Below are 22,595 nucleotides of genomic sequence, written 5' to 3'. Positions count from 1 at the left end.
GGTTCAAAGCCCAAAGGGAGGACGACGCAACGATGACGCCGATGAGTCCTGCGGCTTTTTCGACTTCCTTTTACCAAGGACTGCAATCAGGCCCAGCAGCTGCCTTGCCAGTTAACCTGTCGCCCTGTCTTTTGTCTCCTGCCACCCTCTTAACCCCCCTCGGCACCCTTTCGACTCCCTTCGGCCGTTGTGTTTTATATAATAAATGAGCTAGGTGGGTTAAAGGCGTATTTCTGTCTAGTAAATTAGCAAAATACACGCAGAGACAGAGGCAGACACATGTGAAAATGTGTTTACTGCGGCGGTTGAAATAATGTAACTAGAGATTCCGAGTTTTAGGAAGTGTGTTGCAATTACCAATAGCAATATAAATGCATTTAATTTAGAATTTAAAACAAAATATTACTTTCAAAACACAGCATCTAAGCATGTTTTAAATATTCCTCCATATTCTAAGTGTATTAATTTTTTAAACAACTTACTTATAAATCCTCATCTTATAGCTAAAACTTATATTTTTACTAAATAAATAGTTTGTTAATTTTTAATCTATTTTAAACTTCCGTTCCTAATACTTTAACCCCTGCTGTATGCGTGTGTGTAGCCACACCTCCTTTTTCGGGCTGAGAATCCCAGAGGAGTGAGGAGACTAATGGGTTGCCGTGTGCTCTGATTGAGTTCGGCACAAATTGCTACTCAACCGAAACCATCAACCCTACCTACATGTATTCCTTTCCCACCCACACACACACACACAATTCGCCTCTGTATGTGTGTGTATCTGTGAGAGGTTATCCCCAGTTGTCGCCTTGTTAAGTTTAAATAATGCTTTTTGCCATTTCCTCTATGCCAAGGTCATTCAAAATTCAAACCAAGTTTGCATATTTTCAGCTTCACCCACACACTCGTTCAGATATATACAAACTCACACAGACACACACCTAAGCATTTGGGGTCGCCCTTTCGGAATTGAGTTTGAAATATTTCCAACATTGTCTGCAAATTTCTGCCGCATCATAAGTTGAACTTAAATGAACTGACTTCATTGAGAAGCATTTTCAGCTTGTAGCTGCAACTCCACCTCTCCACCCACACAATCTCAATCTCACCTACACCACGACACCCACACAGAGACACCCTCACACTCACACAGCGACAGAGGAACAGTTGTCGCACATGCAATTTATGGCGAATTCCAAGTCTCAATTGGTTCCCAAAATGGAAATTGACTGAGAGAAAGAGAAAAATAGCAGGAGAGGTGGAAAAATGTATTTAGAGCCCAACCTACAGTTAAACTTAAATCGACCAGAGATAACCGAGTAATGTAAGCGGAAGTTTGAAGTAAGAACTTTGAAAAACTTATTTCAGGAAATCTAATATGGACTTTGGTGTCAAAAGTTATAAAATTATTGTATTTTGTCCCCTTTTTAATATAGTAGAAAAAGATACTTAATATTTTAATAGGCTTCGATCTTATTTATTTTTTAGATACTCTTATGAGTGATTCTAAAACCCAATATATAATAGTATTTTATAATTTAACTAACCCTATCAAACACCATAAATAGAGTAAATTCAGATCAAGTCAAGTAAAATTCAATTTCCACACTTTTACCACCCCTTAAGATGTCAGTCACTTGGCAAATTAATAAATCAAGATGGTTGACCTGCGATTAAATGGCAACTAGTTCAGCCACAGCCACATAACGGCACTCTCTAAGCTGAGTCACTAACCAGAAAAAATCCGCCGAAATTGCCGCTTTTGTCTTATGAATTTAGATTGAATCAGAAAGCGCTGACCATGAAGACGGAGTCATGTAAAAAGTTAATCACTTACCGCTGTCAGGTTGGACGTTCCTCCTTCTCCTTCTCCGTCGACATTTAGTCAATATTTCGCTGGCGCAAGCTTTTCATCTGGACCGCTCTGAACTGGGAACTCGGGAGAGATTCTTATCGCCTCGACCGCAATGGACAGGGCAAATTCATGGCGTGGACCGAACAACACGAATCATAGTCACATCATGTACGCGCTAGACAACCAAACAAGATATAGAAACACGACAAAAAAATATAGAAAAAATGCCAGAAACATAGTACTTGGGGCTCAGGTTCAGGGTCTGCAGGGGGAACATTATCGTTGGCGCTACGACAACAAAAGGCGACCTTACCGACACATCGTTCATTTTAATTTGCACAATAACTCACATCCAACCAAAGCTAACTCGGTCTTTTTTCGCAAAATGAAAAAATAATTACCCCAGCTGAAGAGGCAAAAAAGACCGAAAACCAAAAGGTTAATTTAAATTTCAAGTCACACAAGAGACCAGAAGCGCAAAAAAAAAAATAGTACATGAGTTGCCCCAGCACTTTGTCCCTCAATCTCCCCACCGGCATTTCAGATAGTGTCACGAAAATGACTTACAGGTTACTTCAAACTCAGTTCTCCATCTTTCGCCTGCAATTCATCAAAATGCAAATCTCGTTGCCACAACGACAGCAAAAAATATGGGGAAAAACGCCTGGGATTTACTGGTTATTTTTGCCGGAAAAAAGCAATATATATGAAAAATTTATATATGTATGGAGTCGAGGAGTAAGTTCCACTTGAAGATCAAGATCATCTCCCCTTGAGATGGTGATTATTGTTTATTAAGTGTCGGCTCCGTCATAAAATTAAAAGGAACTTTACTTTTTATTGTCTTACGTTTTGGGCCGTTGTTTTTTATATATTTTGTATGTTTCTTGCCGTCACTGAGTCTGAATCTAGTGGCTGTGTGGGGTCTTCTGAATTTGTTTTTCTTCGTCTTTTGTCTACAAATTATTTACAAGCTTTGTACATCTTTAATATTTTTCTTCGTTTTTTATTAACCAGAACTCTGTTGACTTGCATGACGATGATGGTTAAGTGACATGCTCAAGACAACTTGTTCGCTGTGAATTTTTATTGCGCTTCTTTGCATTTTTTATTTATTATTATTTAATTGCTTAAGTTTGTTGAGCTCAGGATAAATGTGTGGGACAAAGAGTGAGGGTGAAAAATGTACGCAAGAAGATTTATTTGGGTAATCACTTATGATTGCATTGCTATAATATTTTATTTAATTGGTTGATAAAGTAAAAATTTACAACATTTTATGTTATATTTACTCGATCGGCAATAATTTGTGGCCTTATTCAAAATTCAATTATCCATGATATAGACGTCAAAGGTAGCGGTGTTAGGACTTGGTTTGAAGGATTAGATGAACTAGGTAAAGTTAACTTATGTGCAAATCGATTAGTTAGGCACCGATTATGATTGGCTCGCTATAACTTTTCTCAACTTCCGTCTCTCATCATCCTTTCCCATCTTATATCCTGTCCTTTATCCTATACTTTACATATGTACATTTAAAAAAATGCCAATTTTGTTTGCCATTTATTAAGGATATTATTTTGCCTTACTCTCTAATAAAAATGACTCAGGATTTAATCAGTCTGGCAGTACGAGTTCTATCAAATTGCTTCTGACAACGCCGGTGCTGCCAGACCAATGATTTTTTAAACTTCGCCTCGCTCGAATTCGCCTTATCCTTTTATCCTTTAGTCGGGACATCGTCCTTTTAGCACTCACAATTGTATCCTTTAGCCGAGACCACAACCATTGAAAAATATCCTTTTTCCTGAGCTTTCACAACAGTTCAGCTGCCTGCCGTCGGATGGCGCTTACACATTTGGTTCGTCATTAAATGTCAAATATTTTTACACACAGTGAGCTGAATTGAGTATTTATGTGGCGAAAATTAAAGCTTTTTACTTATCAAACAATTTAAAATTTTAAACTAATCCATTTATTACAATCTTAAAGGAAATTTTCAATATTTTTGATTTACCGTGCTTGTTTTGATAGCTCTCCTATTGGCAAAGACTGGCGCCAACATTTAATGACTGTTTTTTTTTGAGTGTACTTACTGCAATCTCTGTTTTCACGAATTTATTTATAGCGACAAGTGCAGAATTTGGGTTTGGGCATCGGCGACTGCGCATTCAAATGCCGCTCATTAAATGTGTCCGCGTTGTCTGCATAAATCAAACGAACGCACTCCGATTTGGGGATGGGTGGCCCACCCACGAACAATTCCAGCGATCCATCGATCCAACGATCGATCGACCAATTAATTAAATATTTCGATCACAGACGGCGACTTAGCCGGCCAAAAACTATTTTCGCTGTTTAATTTTACGATGCTCTCGGTTCGTCGGAAGGCTTTTTACGGTTTTTTACGACTCTCGGCCATAAATCGCATCGAGTGCCACTGCCGGGGGCTAAATGACAAAAATATTTATGGATGTTTTCTGATGTTGGGCGTGAGCTGGTTGTCTGATCTGTCATTCACGTGTCGGTCCCTCGAGCCCCCCGGTATCTTTATCCCTCGGCGCGTTGGCCCTGCCTTGTCTGACTTTCAACAATTACGCAGCGAGCGCAAAATATTTTCGCGATCAAAACAAACGGCGCAAATAGCGCAAAAATTATGCATATGAATTTGGGTTCAGTTACGCCTAGGTGGTCTATCCCCCCTCTAATGCCAAAAAAATGATTTCGAATTCCAAGGGTTTATTTGCTTCTTTATCGTTTTTTTGTTCGCGAGTGCTACGTGCGGCAGAGCGTGTCCGCAAAAATAATTTCAAACGATTTGCAGCAAAATTACTTCGAGGCTTGGGTGCGAAATGATTTGGAAGGGGAACCCCTCTGAAATTTAGCAGCGATCACTTTCTTTACCGCTGATTATTTTGATTGAGAGTAGTATCGTTGAGTTCCTCAAAAGAAATTTGGGAAATTACTAAAGGAGCGATTTCAAATGCTTGGGGGAGTATGAATCATTCACATAAGAATGTAATTTTATTTTAAACTAAGATCGAACTCTAGTTCCCTTTGCATGCATCTTGATCCAGATCAAGCAATAATCATTTTTTAATCTTTGTTAAAATACCGAAATATCGCAATGTGACTCTGTATATTAAAATCTCATCTATAGTTTGACTTATGTCTGGTCAGACTGAATTTCACTTGTCAATTTTTTTCTCCAGCGAATGGACGCTTACAAATAAAACTTTAGTTTCAACTTGTTTCTGCGTTTGTTTGCCACAATATTTGGAACACAATCTTCATCAATCTTCACCATCGAAACCCGAATCTCGCCTCCCTAAGTAAAAACTGAACTCCAAAGCTCTGGTAATTCTTTTCATATCTCGCGCAATTAACAATCAGCGGATTCGAAGCCAAATCGAAGCCTGCCCATTGTTGGAGCCGCAACCTTCTAAACCAGGTGCATACATGTGTCACTCCTTCTGTCGCTTTCATAAGGTCTCCCTAAATAAATATAAAAAGGAAAACATTTCGCACTTTGAGGGTCTTTGAATTTTGTCCACACTGATCAAAAAATATATAATATTATTTTAGGTACTTTATTTTAATCGAACTACAAAAAATAATGGCTTGAAATATATGGTAAAATATTTAATTAGAAACATTTAATTTTACTTAAATATATTAAAAGTCGAATCTATTGCGAACTGCAATACCAAATTCAGAGTTTCTTTTGCGATTTATTCAAGTATTGTTAAACTTAACATGCAAATCTACGAACTTTTATTCCCAGTGGAATCAACTGCATTGAAATCGCATTATTAACGCCTGCAAGGAGTGAACTGCAGACTCTGGGCCATTCCATTCAATTCACTTACCAAATTGGCAGCAGCCAAGCACCCAAGTCGGGTGTGAAAATAATCTGTTTAACGAGGGAGTTTTACAAAAGACCCGAAGATGCCACAAAAAGAGGCAGCAGCGGCCACAAAGGGGACAACAACAAACGAGCAACAATAATGACATTTGGCGCAAATGAATGAGAAGCGGGCTCAAATATCCGCTGCTCCCCCTCTTCCTCCTCCTTTTTCACAGTCGTTTACCGCAAAAGGATATGACAGCAGCTTCGAAGTCGAGCCTGAATCTCAGAGCCTGGAAGCCAAACGTAAACTTTAACTGAAACTGAAGCTGACAGTCTGCCACTTGGTCTTTGGCTCTTTTGGCCATGGCCAGCTTCCTTGTTGTTCTTGGTACTTTGGTACTTTGGCTGTTAGTGATCTTTTTGCTGCCGATCGTTCCTTTTTTCTGGGTTCCGTATGCGAGCCGACTCGGTGACATTAAAAGGTGGGAAAATGTCAAAAGTTGGCAATGGAACGTAAGAATCTTTTGTCTTTTAGCTGTTACTCGAAATAATTGCTGTGGGATAGACATATATTTAAAATGTAGTCGAATTTTTTTGATTGATTAAAAAAAAGAAAACATTTTTGTAGTAATAAAGACTTTAAAGTATCCAGCAAAATATATTTCTTGTCAATATTGCAATGAAATTACTTATACGACACGAATGCCAATACCATTTCCAACAATTTCGTTGAGAAAAAAAATTAAAATGAGTGATTTAATAGCGTAGATTTCAAACAAAATTAATAATATAATATTTAATAAATAGCAAGAGTACATATGTGTCATAAATTTGAAGTATATTTATAATCAAGAAAAATAACTTTAATTTTCCAAATCTATTTTACTGAGCTTAAAACTAAACAATATAACAATTTTGTATAACATTTTTACTTTTTGTAAATTAACGTTTTTGTAAGTTTTAAATTAAGTTTTAGTTAAAATTTCGCAGTAAAATCAAACCATTCATTTATTTCACGGAATTTTACATGAGTGCTTCAGCCTCCCGCCAACGTAGGGCGCCACTTAAAAGAAACAAGGCGTTAATTTTCCTGGGAATCAATTTAAACAACAATTTCAATGGCTTTTTGTCTCTTTTTCAGTGCAATTTTGGATTACCTACTTGTAAATGGACATGAATCGCGGATTACTTACATGGATTACCAGAATTTAACTGCGCATTCGTCGAAAAAGGTAAGCACAGGCACTAAATTGAATCAATTTTCGTTACACAAATGTTTAACCCACGACACTCGGCGCGCTCGCTATTAATCCTAAGTGCTTCCTGTGATTTTATGCAAATCGAACATATCGCCGGGGAACGAAGGCAAGAAACAGGCCGCAATTCAATGTACAAATGACAGTTGGCTGTGACACAAAACAGCGACTTAAAGAAGATGTTAAGCGTTCTGCAAGTTGCATGCCAACATCTGCGGCAACAACAATTTTCCCTGGACAAAAGACATTTTCATTTATTCATTGATAATGCTTTAAGAACTGCAAAAAAGGACTAACAACGACAAAGCGCAGCCAAAAGAAGAAGAGCGAAACATGCGACAAAACAACATAATTTAAATTTTGCGCATGCATCAGGTTTTTTCTCCGTCCCCGAAAAAACGAACGAAAAAACCTGAGCAACATGTTGCCGCAACACGCCAAGAAAACCTCCCTCCTTTTTTTCGTTTATTTCTTTTTTATGGCCCGTAATCCGGTAGCCGTTGCTTTTCTGGCCCCTTTGTTGTTGCTGCCTTCGATTTGCTTTGAATGAAAATGAAATTATCGCATTATTAACTATGAGGAAGGCTGCTCCAGCTGGAGGAAAAACAGGCAGCAGAGAATCTGCAGACAGGGCTAACAAGATGGTCTAAAAAAGAGGCTGGGACTCCCCGAACTCCCCATTTGTGGGCCCGCCAGACCGCATACTTAACAATAAAATGAATTGTTAATTCCCTTGCACTTTTTCCGCCGATTTTTTTCCATTTCGCTGTTTTGTGGACTCGGCCCAAAAAGAACTCTTGGCTGTTTGGAGGAACTGCAGAGAGCTGCCTCCTGCCTTCGTCGATGTAATGCTCAAGTGCCTTTCTTTTATCTGCGCCACAATCGCCCAGTTGGCTGAGCTTCGGGATGAGTACAGTGGGAGTGGGAGGATATTTTGTGGACAGAAATTTCCGTTAGCTGTTCATTTAATATAAGGTTTATATTATTGGATTTTTGAAATATAATGGTGCCATAGTTCTCAACTATTATAAATTTATACGTTCTTCAATCAAAAGACAGAAATTAATTTAAATCCATCTGAACTCTTTTTGTTGTGGCTATATGTTAGGCAGTTAAAGAATTCAAGTATAGTAAATTTATAATCCTAGTTTCTCCAATTCAACCCACTGTTGAGACCAACTCCACTGTCTGGCCGTTCTTCCCAGTTTAGCAGTGCTTTAAAGCAAAATACCGAACTTGTTCTTACTTTTTCGAATGTCCAACGAGCAAAGACCAAAGCAAAACCAAAGAACGAACCGAACAATTGTTTGCGCGCCAATTGTCTCCGTCCCGAGGTCCCACTGTCCCATCTCACTGGGTTTCGGTTTAGTTTGGTCTTGGGTTTTGGTTTTGGTTTTGGTTTTGGTCCCACAATGGAACAGACTTTGGGGCCTTAGCAAATGTCTTCTTCCACAGAATTTGAAACGGAAACATCGAACACTTTGTTTTGGTTCTTGTTTCACATTTTACTTGTTTTTCCTTGCCAGTCTTTTTTTGTTGGCTGTTTTTGCCAGTTTATTTTTCCGTTGCCGCCGTTGCTTTTTTTTGTGAAACTCAGTTTGGCGTTTGTAAGCGCGCGCATGCGTAAGTCTCTCAGGTTGGGTCAGTCACGCAATGGGCCGCGACTCTGGGAGCTGGGATCTGGGATTTGGATTGGAAACAGAACCGAACGCAGCACGTAACTGCAGTGACTTTAGTCAAAATTAACAAGCCTCAAAACACAATTTCCAGCGCATGCAAATTCGTTGTCAAAATAAAATAAAATAAGACCATTGAAATGGAAACAGAAACTGATAGCACACGGCGAAAAATTGCATTTAAAATGTTATTTCTACGAAATTATTTGTTGTTTGAACATTGCTTACAAATAAAAGCAGCGTGACCTTGCTCTTCAAAATAAGCCCTAAATTAACCTCTGCATTTAGGTTGTTTTGATAAGTGTTATCTCCTATTTATTCATGTTTAATAGGAACTATGAATTGGGAGGTATTTGAAATGGTTAAACGTTTCTTTGAGTAGACATTATTTTTTTTCTGTGCAGAGCTGGGTCTGTTAAAAAGGAGTTCGGAGGGCAACTCCAGTTAAGCGATAAATGAGTTACTGACGTCCGAGCATGTGCATGTCCAGTATCAGGCTCCGTTCGAGGCTCCTTCTTGGCCACTCGAGTGTCTTGCTCCAGGCCAAAAAGCAGGTGCTACATCCAAGGAGAAACCTCCAACACCCTCCCCCGCCACTTAGCCCCCTTAACCCACTGAACCCCCGCTGTAGCAACATTTCAACAGCCTTCAAAAAGCATTTCCAGACATTCTCATATGTAAATTTATGCACTAAGCGGACCACTTTTTTTGGTGGGAGGGGGAGGTGAGGTGGGCGGCGGGTGGAGGCGGTGGGGGCGTCACCTCGGGCACAACACGTAGTCGTAGAAGAAGAAGAGGCTGTGGAGCTGGAGAGCAAAAATTGATATATGCCCGGGTTATGGTAAAAATCAACTAATTGATCTGCGGCTAACATGATTTTTATCTTTTGAGAACTTAATTATTTTCTGTTTCTGTTTCGCCAGCCGTGCGAGTTGGGACTCCCAATTTGAAATCGATATGGGACTGGGGCTATATACATATGCACATATATCGATATCTTAACCAACTGACAGGGGACAGAAACAGCAACAGAAACTGAGATACTGGAGCGGATGCGTAGGAATGCGAAGGTCTTCGTTATGGAGCTCGATTTGAGTGGTTTCACGGATTGGTTTTGATTGCCAATGGTTTGAAGGGTTTTTGGTTAGGATTAGGAAGTCTGGCTCCAGGTGCTGGGTCTCAAGTATTTATTTTTGATAGTTTTAAAATTTCCGATTTTTTCTGGCTTTAAATTAGAAGATTTAAAAACTATTTCTTGCCTTCGATTCAAAAATTGTTTAGTTCTAGAATGCCAGGATAATTATTTTTTTTTATATGATTTTTTAATGTAAACTTTTTTGAATGCCACTTAAGTAACTTTTAATTTGAAGTAACTAAAAGAAGGCTTAATTTAATAATTTAATTCTGAAAAATAAAATAAAAAATAAAAATCACAATTCAAGTAGGTCTTGTTAATACTTAAACTTACTTACAACCTATGAATTTCTTGCAGTGTTGCGAAAATAATTCGACTGTTGGCCCAACCCCGTTACTATTGTTTGGCCAAATGCAATTACCTTGAAGGGGGTCAAACGTGCGAATGGGCCAAAGACAAAAATAACCAAAGCCAAATCTAATTCTTGTCGCTTACCTTAAATGATCGAAAGTTTTATGTTGCGTGCCACAAATACGGCAACGGAGAATTTATGTTAATATCCGATCAAAGCACTCGATCAATATGCGAGTCAGCCGAGGGCAGTTATCGGTATCGTTCGATTTGGCAATGGAATTAAATTTCGATAAAAAATAAGGAAAAAATAAGTGAGGAAAAGAGCAAAGGCAAAAGGGGAAGACAAAACTAAATATATATTATTTTTTTTTCTTGGCTGGAAGGTCTTTTCTTCCAGTGAGAGGGGCCATATTTTTGGCGCCAAACTGCTGCAACAGCTGTGCGCTGTCTTAAGAGAAAAACAGGATAAGAGAGGATTCTCTTAGCGCAGACACCCCCCTTTTTTTTAAGAGAGGACATCTCTCTTTATTGCCGATTAACTTCAGTGTCGGTGGCTCTCTGTTTTCGCCATTTGGCATCCGCCACTCGAATTCTTCACTCTTCACTTTGAACTCCGCTCCGTAATGGTTGAAATCGAGGATTTTTGGAAATTGCCGACGGCAAATCATGGCCGACTTCCCGTTTCATCATTGCTCTCTATAGTTGTAGTTGTGGTGTGTTTGTGTGCCTCTGTGTGTGATTGTGTGTGTGTTCCTCCCTTTTTTGGGTTTATTTTTTGCAAATTGATTTGCGCGGCCATTATTCATCTTTTCCTTTGAAAAACAATTAAAGGTCGATAAAAGCTTTCAAGTTCATCGAGTTCATTATTTATGTAATTCCTTTTTAAATCAATCCTTACGTTTTGCGTGCGTGTTTTATATAATTTTTAATCGTAGAAATCATTTTAGTCTTTAACTCGCCGACGGCAAAACAGAATAATATCATTTTTTCTAAAAGACATTAAATTTTGATCGTGAATTCAGGGTTATCATTAAGTACATGCTTGTTTTATACTTATAACTCAATGTTCTTCAAATTACAAATGAATTCTTATTTCTCAATAAATTGCAACGAAGTTGAACATAAAATGCAAATTGGTTTTTACATATGTACTTGTTGAGTTTTTTATTCAAGGCTATTATTCAGTTTAAGTTAATGTCATAAGTTAATCCTTAACATTTAATTTTAAAACTTCCTTTTTAACTTTTGAAGCAATTTATATAGATTTCACGTCAATGAAGAGTTTAAATTAAATGCACTTTTTTTTTTGCTTACGTTCCATTACTTGTTAAATTATTTTTTGTTTGACAATTTTATCCTGATTTTATTAACCTATAACTTAAATTATTCCAATGAGTTTTATTGGAAGTCTTTCATTTGGCTTTCAATCGATTCTCACATCAATTTAATGCACACCCTTGGACGCCAAGTTCAGTCCCATTCCGCGTCCCCACAATTGCCGAATATTGTTCTTGCGCTTCTTTCATTTAACTTTAGCTGGCTTTGGTTTTCATTGCTGTCTTTTCGGGTCTTTCTTCTTTTTTTTTTTGATGGAATTGGCACTTAAGTTACTCAAGTGGAAAAAAGTTTTTGTTTTTCGTTCACTCGATATAACTACAAAAAAGAAGACCAAAAACAAACAAACAGATGGGGGAGAAACTCCCACGAACCCGCTCTTTCTTTGGCGCTATCTCTTTCTCTGGCTTGTCAGCTGGATTTCTTCATGGGGGTTATATATATGTTTGTATATATCCCTCTCTGGGACTATTTTTGCCTGCAAAACTTTTGCTGTCTCTTGTTGTCCAATTTTTTTTGTATTTTCGCTTGCTTTTTATATCCAATTCAATTGAAGGCTGACAGCGGCAAAAATTTTCATTATGAAATTGGATCGTTGTCAATTTGGTTGGGAAAAAGTGGTTCTGAGGAAGGGGTGGTTTAGAACGAAAGAAAAACTCCCCGGGCCCTGGGTTATTATGGTTATTACTTTGCTAGCCTGAAAATTTGCCGCGCGGACAGTTAGCACCTGTTAGGCCTACAACTTTTTTATGGCCGTTCCTTTCCTCCTCCTTTTTATTACCTGTTTATCGCTGCATCTTAACAAATCGCTGTTCACCTTGAAGACGGTTCGAAAGTAAAGTGAAAAGACTAGAGAGAAAAAAGAGCAGAGAAATACCAAAATTCCACTGTGCATCGCCTCCTTCTTGTGCTTCAGTTCATAAATTAGAGTTGGCTTCCCTCTTTTTTTATTTTTCTTCGTGGGGGCTTTCAGGGGGATTTTCAGGGGTCTTCAGTTAGCCAGTGATGTGATAATTGCGGCTTGGCTCAGCTTGGCTTACTTTGTTCGCCATTTAATTGTTAGTAATTTGTGCTTTCGCGTTCTCCGCCTTCCTCCCCCTGTTTTCCATTTAGTTTTCCCTTTTCATTTGCCAGTCATTTATTCATTTATGCAAGCCGCGTTTTTTTCTCGTTCGGTTTCTCTCGGCGAAATTGTTCAACAAATTCTCGCTGGCACGCATTGCTGGCTTCGGATGCCCTTTAATCCATTGTTATTATTATTGCCGGGTTTTCTTCTCTCTAGGTTGGTTTTTTTCCATTTGCTGGGTGGCAATTGCAATGAATGTTGTTATTTTGGCTTCACTTGCACCTTTACGCTTCGTAGTTTGTGTCTAAGCTTTGACGTGCACTTCCTTTTCATGTTAACAGAAGCGTGACAACAAAAAATAAGCGAGTAACTGGGGAAGAAGCTGTTTTACCAGAAAAGCAGTTAAAATTAAACCAAACGGTAGAAGGATTATAAAATTTAAGATTTAGGTTTAGAAAAAATTTGTTTATGGTATTTTTATCATATTTTTATGTATTATAGTAAAGTTTAAAATAAATGTAATATGCAAAAATTATGTTAAGTAGAAATTGAAAAGTTACTTTAGATCGTTTTTATTAATTTAAAATTAATCCTGTAATATTTCCGATTCACTGATTAATTTGTTTAGATTTTAAGGGTTTTTGAAAAATGGTTTTCGCTAATAATGCTTGGCTTGAATGTTGAATGTAATTGAATGAATTTTCTAGTTTAATCCAGCATTCCAAAATATACAATATCTGAGAAGGCACTGTATTTAAACAAGCTTTAAAAAAGAGTCGCGTTCTTCTGTGCGAAATTCCCTTGTCGCTGGTTCCAAGAATAAAAAAAAAATCCTCAAAAAAACAGAAGTCGAAGAAACTGAACTGAAATTGTTACCGAGAACATTTAAAGAACCTCGGAGACCGCAAAAGAAGAACTTTGACATTTTCCTTTTTGTGATCAACGTCTGCGTTCTCTTTCCCTCATCCCTAGTAAGCCGCCCCCTCTGGAAACCCCCTTTTCCCCTCAGCCCCTGTCATTGTGTTGAACGTTTTCATGTTTTTGAGCGCAAAAACTTTTTTGGGATTATTTTTGTGCGACTTTTCGGGCATGTGAAGTTGACTTTTTGACTTTTTCGGTAGAATAACATGGACTTTTGTTTCATCTCCGCTTCTCCGTTTTCTTTTGCACTTTTATTCGTGTGTGTCTGTGACTTTATTCATAGTTTTGTGGAGCTTTTGGGTTGTCACCTTTTATTTTTCCTCTTGTTTTTTTTGTTTACTTTGCATGTGTTACAAAACTGAAACTGCGACTGCGGAAATAGAAAATTGTTTTCTCGGCGGGTAACAAGTTTGACCTTCACACTCTGATGAGATGCCACGCCTACTATTCGAGGCAAGGCTGAGTCACATATGCCGCCCCTTTTGCGCCCCCTTGGTATTTGTATTTTGACGATGTCCCATAAATCAAAGTCGCAAAACTACAGAAACAGAAAAGTGTCAGGCTCTTGCAAATTACTTGGAAGTTGACATCGCATAGCCGTTGCCCCAAAAGTATTTTTTTGGTCCGGCCTCTGGGAATCGCTTAACATATAAACACAGAATACTCACTAGCTCACTTCCCATCTCTTTCGCTCATTGGCTGTCCTGCTCGCACAAAGCAGCGGCTTAGCAAAGTGGAGCAACATGTGTGGGTGTCTTTCAGTGGCGGGAAAAATGAGAGATAACTCAACAGTGGGCATTCGTTATAGGGCTTTCTATCATGGATCTGAAAATATTAGTACTAATAAAAAGTCGAAAATAAAATGTACATTGTCTTATAAACAGGAAATATAATGCAAAAACATTTGTTTCTTAACCGCATCACAATTATAATACAAACGGTTTAATCATACAATATATGAGTTTTTTTGAAAAGTGCCCTAATTTAATGTCCGGTAATACGACTTTGAAAAGTTTTCTTCATTATTATAAAGCAAAATGTTTAGAACCGTTCCGTTGGCAAGGAAATTCACCCAGATCAATTCTCTCTATTTTATTCCACTCCCACCTTACCAAATATGTATGGGGAAATATATTCGGTATCAGCAAAGTTTTCAGAATAATAATGCCAAAAAAGAACCCCAAACTTTTGCATTAATATCGAAGGCAGAAATCCAAACGCTCAGCAGCCGGAAAATTACGCTAATCAGTCGCTCCACTGGCGATTAGCAAATACAAAACGAGAGCCAACAATAAATAAATAAATCAAATTCACAACAAACAATGGGAGGAATAAGAACAAGAAGGAGGAGCAGACGTTGAAGAGGCACAAAGAAAGAGGGCAAAGTTTGCCAAGTGATTTGGATAAGTTCGATATTGCGTAGGCAAGTCTATAAACTGGCGGGGGAAAATCATCGGGGGAACGAGGGATCCCAAAGAGTGGCCAACAAATATTTTGACATTTTTCCAGCAGCAACCATAAATCACTCAGCGAGCGAGCGAGCGAGCGAGCGAGAGAGCAACGGAGGACGTCTGACATGATTTCTGTGCTCTGGACTCATAATTAGAAAATTAGTTCAAGTAACTTCAGTGATGATGGGAAAAGTGGGAGGAGGTAAAATTTATACATATAGGAAGGCCACAAAAGTTTTTACTTGGAATGCCGGACATAAAAAATGTCTGTTGCATACTTTCTGGTGACTGATTGTAGGAAATATGACAGATACTTATGACAATCAATCTTTTTTTGTGAATAGATGGGATATAAGTTGAGTAATAAATTCAATAAATTTATAATATTCTGATTTGGAAATGTTCTTAGCTTCCAATTATTGCAGTATTGCTTACGCCACTCTTTAGGATCCCACCGATCATCATTTATCTCTGTAAAAATCCCTCCATCTTCCTGTATATTTCCGTATCGCTCTCCGTTCCTTCTGCGGATTGTCAAGTGCTAAGTGCTCGAGAGTGGCGAGCTGCGCGTCACAGGAGCAACTCGAGCACTTTGACAGACTATTATGCGAGAAAGGTTTCTTTCACTTTCCATGGCCGTGGGGTGGAGCGGAGAAACGGGGAATCGGGGAAACGGGAACCCGAGAACCGGAGAAACCAGACGTGAGAAGCGGAGGAGCGAAAGATGTTCGAGTCGCTGCGGAACTGTCATTTCCGTTTTACTTGTAAAATGAACATGGAAGTATTCGAGGCAGCCGACAAAGTGGCAGCAGTAGCTGAAGCTATGGCCATATAGCTATGGCCATGCTTATAGGAACTGTAGCGGGCGGAACGGAAAGGAGCAGCTGACGCTGACTTGTTATATACTAAACTGCCCGAGGGGCGGGCAATGGGAAGCGGAAAGTGGAAAGCGGGAATCGGGAAACGGGGATCGGGCGGCGGTAAGCGGAAGGATGAACCAGGCCAGACAGACAGACAGAGACGGGGACAGGCGGACGGACGGAGCGCGAGGGAGACAGACACAAAGGGGCGGACGGACGGACAATTGCGTTTAACGTTTTTCGCAAAAACTTTTCGCTTCGCTTTCGTTGTATATTCTGCGCTAAAGGAAATTGCCGGCGAGTCACAGACGAAACGGAGGCAGTGTTGTTAACAATAAATTACAAAATATAGCTAAATCAAATTCGAATTCAAATGTTAAGGAAATCAGTGTTATTCAAAAAGAATATTAGAATTTTTCAATATTAAATTAATGTTAAGATTTACATATATAAACATTATTACTCTAAATTACTAATAATAACAAATTACTCTAATAACAATCTTTATTTATATTTCCCGCAGATAACATAATACTAATAACAAAATAAAATTATAAAAAGTAATAATAGGATAAACAAAATAACAAAAGCTTTTAAGCCCCTGTGAAGTACATGAGAATATCCCAGATTGGCCAGAAATTAGCCAACTTTGCAGCTCTCGAAGGAGGGGTGGCGATGGTAACTGTGGGAGGGGCTGAGGTGGAGCGGGTGGGTGGTTCGGGGCAACAACGCAACCAAGCATTTCGCACTGTTCCCGCTCCGAAGGTAACAACGCAAGAAAATGCCAGGCAACAAGACAAGCAGAACTGACGTAAAAAGATTTTTGTGTTTCCCCCCGGACCGGCTAACCCCCTCCATTCCCCCTGACCACCATTTAAAGGGGGTGGCGTCTGGCCGGATTGAAGCCTCATCATGAAGCTTTCGCCCTCAACGATAAATGCGAGTGCGATCTTTAAACGCTGTCCAAACGCTGCGAAGTCCATTACGAAAATTCGGAAGGGGAAGAGCATTTCAACGCGTGCGACTTTAGATTGGCAAACGTTGCAAGTGAAATGGGGAAACATTTAATTAATTGTTATTCGAAATTTGAGCTGATTTAGGCTGCCTTACAAAGCAGAGAGTTTTATTTAACGTTATATTTTTAAAGGCCTAATATATAAAAAAGGGAGATAACACAGGCCGACAAAATGTGACATGGGTCGATGTCCAGGTCTGTCACCATTTTATTTCGATAAATGAGGCTTTTCTAAGCATAAGTTGCCACTACGCCTTTAGTCCATCAGCTCTGGTATTTGCGGTATCTTTAATTTAAGAAAATCACAAATTTTCATCGGCTTTTGGGATATATCTTCAAGAGTGGTCAACCAATTTTGGTAATCTTTTCGGAATTAAATAGTTACATGTCTCTTTTATACGGTCGTTTTGGAAAATTCAATCTAACTCAACCACAAGAAGAGGTGGGCGCATTCAAAAATTTAAAGTCACAGCAAAGTTTAAAAATCTTTATTTGTGAACAGCGTTTAAGAATTAAATAAAAATATTTTCTTCTACAATGCATTTTTGATCCAAAGACACCTTATGTTCTTACTGTTTAGGACACTCATCAGGTTTTTGTGAATTGTTTTGGAATTTTTAAAATTGTTTTTCTTACTTCCTTCACAGTGACGATTCACAAACAGTGCCCAAACCTGTCACTATTTTACGTAACTCATAACTGTTTTTGAGCACAAGTGACCCTTGCTTTAAAAATATTTATACATGGGCGTAAGCTAAAACCTGGAGGGGGATTACACTTCAAGCATTTCAGCCCCCAAAGATTAGTAGGCTACGCTCATGTGCTTATACTCAAAGCAAAACTACTTAGATCGTTTAGAATTATGATATTTAAAATTGTGACAGGTTTGGGCACTGTTTGTGAATCGTCACTGTGAAGGAAGTAAGAAAAACAATTTTAAAAATTCCAAAACAATACACAAAAGCCTGATGAGTGTCCTAAAAATTAGGGACCTAAGGTGTCTTTGGATCAAAAATGCATTGTAGAAGAAAATATTTTTATTTAATTTTTAAACGCTGTTCACAAATGAAGATTTTTAAACTTTGCTGTGACTTTAAAATTTTGAATGCGCCCACCTCCTCTTGTGGTTGAGTTAGATTGAATTTTCCAAAACGACCGTATAAAAGAGACATTTAACTATTTAATTCCGAAAAGATTACCAAAATTGGTTGACCACTCTTGAAGATAAATCCCCAAAGACGAAGAAAATTTGTGATTTTCTTAAATTAAAGATACCGCAAATACCAGAGCTAATGGACTATAGGCGTAGTGGCAACTTATGCTTAGAAAAGCCTCATTTATCGAAATAAAATGGTGGCAGGCCTGGACACCGACCCATGTCACACTTTGTCGGCCTGTGTAATTTATTAAATTTCGAACAATTTAAGGTTGTTTTAAATTTTAATTTCCATTAAGCCAAACAATTTTTAAAACGTCACCACAAGTTGTCCCAGTTCCTGTGACTTTTAGCACAGCTAAATAACTAAATAACTAACGCTGCAAATTTCCATTTAAATATTAAAGCTTTTACCAAAAGCAGTAAAATTTTCGGTAATTACGAAAATTTAAACTTAAAGTTTCCAAGCTTCCAAAAGTTGACATCCACACCCCCAACAAATGTTACATTTTTTCACTTACAATGCAGAATTTCTCTGGCTAAAGAAAAACTATTAGGCGATGGAAGGGAAATTTTAATGAAAAATCTTTTGGCCAGCATGCAAAAGCCACTTGAAAGGGCTATCCCTCTCCCTTTCGCAGCCCCCCCTTTCGCCCCCTCTCTTTCTCGGTGGGCCACCTCTCTCTTTCAGTGACATGAATGCTGACAACGTGTCTTAGTTTGCACAAAACGAGCTCAAGAGATGCAGTCAACACACACAGACACACGGGTTTTCCATTACCAGGACATGGACGCCTGTTGTTGACTCCTTCTGCCAGAGTATGTGTGTCTGTTTTCCCGGCTTGTCATGTTAAAGGAATTTTAATTTAATTACAAGCCATGACTGAAGGGAAATATGTATGAAGGAATCCAATTTCATATTTTCAATTCACAAAATAAATATGCACATTAATAGATTAGCCTGCCAAAGATCCAAAATAGCAACACAGAAAAAAATCTTTTAAATGAGATAAATCTGAATTTATATTAAAGTTTGAATTAAAGATATATCAACTATTGAACTACTCATTAGTTGCAAATTACTTATACATGTTAGCCCATATTTATTTCACACCTGTGGATAATAGTAAAATAATAATACTTACAGTGCAGCCGTAAATTCCCCCAACCATTGGTTAATAATCAATAATAAAAATCAAGTCCACATAAATCATTTCCTCCTGTCTAGCTAGATGCTTATCGCACTTGTCTGGGAAATTAGGAAAACTTCAGCAGGCCCCTTCCAGAAATGTATTTTCAATTTTCATAATTTTCGCTTGAGAGAATTGCGCCGTCGGCGTTGACACACCAAAATCAATATCTACGAAAATTCCTTGCAGGCTGTTTTTCCACAGGTATTTTTTCTCAGCTCAAATGCTTTGTCATATCAACAGACGCCTGCCCCCCGAAAATCGTACCCCTCATTTGGAGACTCCACACATTTTGTGGCAAGGCCGCACGTTCGTGCGTTCGTGCCAAAAAATAATTTCCTACTCGCCAGACGCAGTGGTAAAGTAAGGAAAGATCGCAGAGGAAAGAAAGGAGGACGGCAGCATCCGAGGGGCAACTTGAGCGCACTTATTGTTATCAACGGCTGAAATATGGCATTTTAATTTTATTAGCTGCCTTTACATGCAGCACACTCCCAAGCCAAATAAATGTGCAGATGATGATGGCCATGGTGACGATGACAATCTCCGAGCGCGACAATGGGATCAAATGGATTTTTGAAAGCACTTGAGATTGCAAACAGGAAGTTGGGAAACAATTTGTATTTAATAAAAATTCTCCGGAATATCACCAAAATAATGATTGCAAATCACAATACATATTCTTAAAAATATATTGAAGCTTCAAATATAAAATAGGGCATTTTTTAAAAAAATTGTATTAAACGGTCTTAGTATTTTTATTTTTTTCAAACTTTTTTACGAGCATGCCATATATTCAGTCGGATCACCATTGGCTTCCATAGTACGGGTTGTTATTGTTCTGGTCTTGATTGTTTTTTGCTTTTGTCGGATCCCTCCACTTTTCGACAGCAGGGATATTGGTGAGAATGGTGGCATTTTGTAGGGGGTGTCAGGGAGAAAGAGAGACAGAGAGTGAGCCCCCATAAACTGCGCATGCCGAGAATCTCTAAGAGAATTGGTATTGGTTGAGCAGGGAATGGGGAGCTATCAAAGAGCCATAAAGTTATAGTTGCCACAGCAATGAAGTCATTTACCCAAAGTTTATCGCTAGTTGAAAATTGCGTTATTATTATGTGGCTACTCGGGCTCTCAATCTCTCTCTCTTGACCCCGGGGGCCGTTCTCTTAAGCATAATAATTTATTACGCCTTGATTCGACCCCACTTTCCCGCCCCTTTGTTGTCATTTTGGGGCTTTTGTTAAGCATTTTCGAGCGCCAGCCAAAACGCTCCTAAAGAAGAGGAAGAAGCCGATGGAGGAGAGCCGAAAGTGCGGAAAATACTTTTGTATTTTGGCTCCTAAGGCGGCCAACAAAACTGGAGGCATCTCTAGTTGGCAATTTCGCAGCGTCGAGTCGAGAGAGATTCGAGCGCAATAATTTTCCGGAGAAAAACGTGGCAAAAAAAAGCGATAAAGTATCTCCGTACAATTTTCCCGTCGGCAAATGACTTTCAACCATTGCTAAAATTAGCACAAACAGAGTGTCCGATTGATTTTGGCCAAATGTGCGGCTGACACGGCCAATGGATCTGAGCCCTTCCCCGCCCCCCTCCGCGTCTTCACCCCCCTCCGGCCGTATCGAGCGAACATGTGCCCCATAACTCCCATTGAGCTACTGTCCACGATTATCCTCGAAAAGCGAAAATTACGGCCCTCGACGAAGCGGAAAAAGTATCGCAAATAGCCGAAAAACGAACTCAGTTTCGTCTCTTTCCTTCAACTCATCCATTTTCCGGAGGTTTCAGTTCGACGGAAAGTGTCGCTCAATCCACTGCAGGTAAAATGCCGATTTTACTTCTTTAGTTTCGGCTCTTGTTTATTTTATATTTTGGGTCTATTAAAAGTTGTAAAAAGTTTCGAAACAGCTGCTGGGGCAAAAGTTTTTACCCGCTCAGCAAGTGTCGAAAATGCTTTGTATAAATATTTTCTATGACTACATACAGTTTGGTTTGGTTTTCACGCGATTCGTTGGGGTCGAAGTGCATTATTTTTATGAGGTTCCCGGAGAAAGTTCCTTTTGAGGAAAAGACCATGGGAATTATTATTGGCATGATATTTTTAAACGGAAATTATAATAGAGTTTTAATTTTAATAGGTAATAATTTTAATATTAATATTTTAAAATTGAATAGTTTTGGAACTTCTTTTTAGCGCAGTTTTAATTTACCTACATGTACATTAGTTTTAAACAAAATGTTTGTTCTTTTTCGGACGTTTTTCAAGATATAAAATTAAGTTAACAAATCATTTTATATTTTGTATGTTAAACTTTCTTTTTGAGTTCTTCTTATTTTCCACTCACTTTTCCGCTTTCGCTGGGCTATTTTCAGAACTATTTTTCATTGAGCGTCTTGCACAGCTGAAATCTGTTCAATTTACCACAAATATTCCTTGGGTTGGCAATATAGGAATACCTGGCCTCCGTTTTCCGCTCCCCTGTCCCGATTTCCCTTGTTTCTTTTTCCGTGGCGCCCCGCATGTCACCGAAAAAAAGAAAATGTAATGCATTTCCACCGCGGCTGGCACATTGAAAATGGAATTGAGCAATGCAACAACAATGAAATGTGTGTAACGCATGAGATGAAATGAAATGCAACACGCGCTGAGGGCAGAAAAAAAAAGAAATTGGACAAAACGAGAATTGAAAATCAGGCGAGCGAAAAGCGAAAAAAAGGAAGCAAAACAGCAGACCGGGAAAAAAAGAATTTTAAACATGGCGCGAACATAATGTCCTGTGTCCTTGCCTGTCTTCCCTCTCTTTCGTTGCGAATTTCCCTTCAGTTGTTGTTGGGAAAATCGAACATTGATTTATGGCGTGTGCGAATGTCGGGGAGGCAAAAAAAAGTATAAAATGTATGGATATATAGGGGGAAAAGGGGCTGACAACGATGATGCTGATGAGCTGGAATTGTTTTTGATATGTCCCGGGCAGAGAGAGAGAGAGAGAAAGAGGGACAGTGAGGAAAGGCGAGACAGAGGGAGACGGACATAAAGACAGATGCAGGTCGGTTACATGAACGTATATCGGAGTATAGTCCGTACATTTACAGGGACGATTCTCGGGGTCCCTCATTGCCTCGATTATTATTATTATTTGTGACAAACGGAGGGAAGATGTCTTCCCTCTCTCTCCCGATCGGATATCTCCCTCTCGCTCCCTTCATCCCGCTTCCCTCATTTCGCATTCATCGATGTTGCATTTACAACAAGAGCAGCCGCAAAACAACAATAAAAGGGAGAAAAAATTGCAAATGCAATTCGTAACGCATAAATTTAAAAAACACAAAAATGAGACAGTGGCGGGGGAAAACGGGGGCCCAGCGAACGCGTGTCACATGTCGATTTTCGATTGTTCGCAAATTAATATATAAAACACAACGATGCGGTCTGGCTTTTCTGCGGTTCCTCCGCTGTTCCACATGTCCCCCGAATTT

At 38.8% G+C, this 22,595-nt stretch overlaps 2 protein-coding genes across 3 annotated transcripts in view; both read left to right on the top strand.

Annotated features, from left to right (window-relative positions):
- Antp (homeotic protein antennapedia) overlaps window positions 1–22,595 on the top strand; it is a 115,055-nt gene that overhangs the window by 23,058 nt on the left and 69,402 nt on the right. For both annotated transcript variants that reach the window (XM_070216266.1, XM_017150338.3), the window contains exon 2: window positions 6,847–6,937. The gene's annotated coding sequence lies outside the window, so the exon portion shown is untranslated. The remainder of the gene's footprint in view (window positions 1–6,846; window positions 6,938–22,595) is intronic.
- On the top strand, window positions 20,518–20,845 carry LOC123003530 (uncharacterized). Its single transcript, XM_044396323.2, has one exon. It carries the CDS (start codon window positions 20,750–20,752, stop codon window positions 20,843–20,845), a length of 96 nt encoding a protein of 31 aa, XP_044252258.1. The 5' UTR covers window positions 20,518–20,749.

The sequence above is a fragment of the Drosophila takahashii genome, chromosome 3R, assembly GCF_030179915.1.
Source record: "Drosophila takahashii strain IR98-3 E-12201 chromosome 3R, DtakHiC1v2, whole genome shotgun sequence".
Taxonomy (NCBI): Eukaryota; Metazoa; Arthropoda; class Insecta; order Diptera; family Drosophilidae; genus Drosophila; species Drosophila takahashii.
This window is presented reverse-complemented; position numbering and strand designations above follow the sequence as displayed.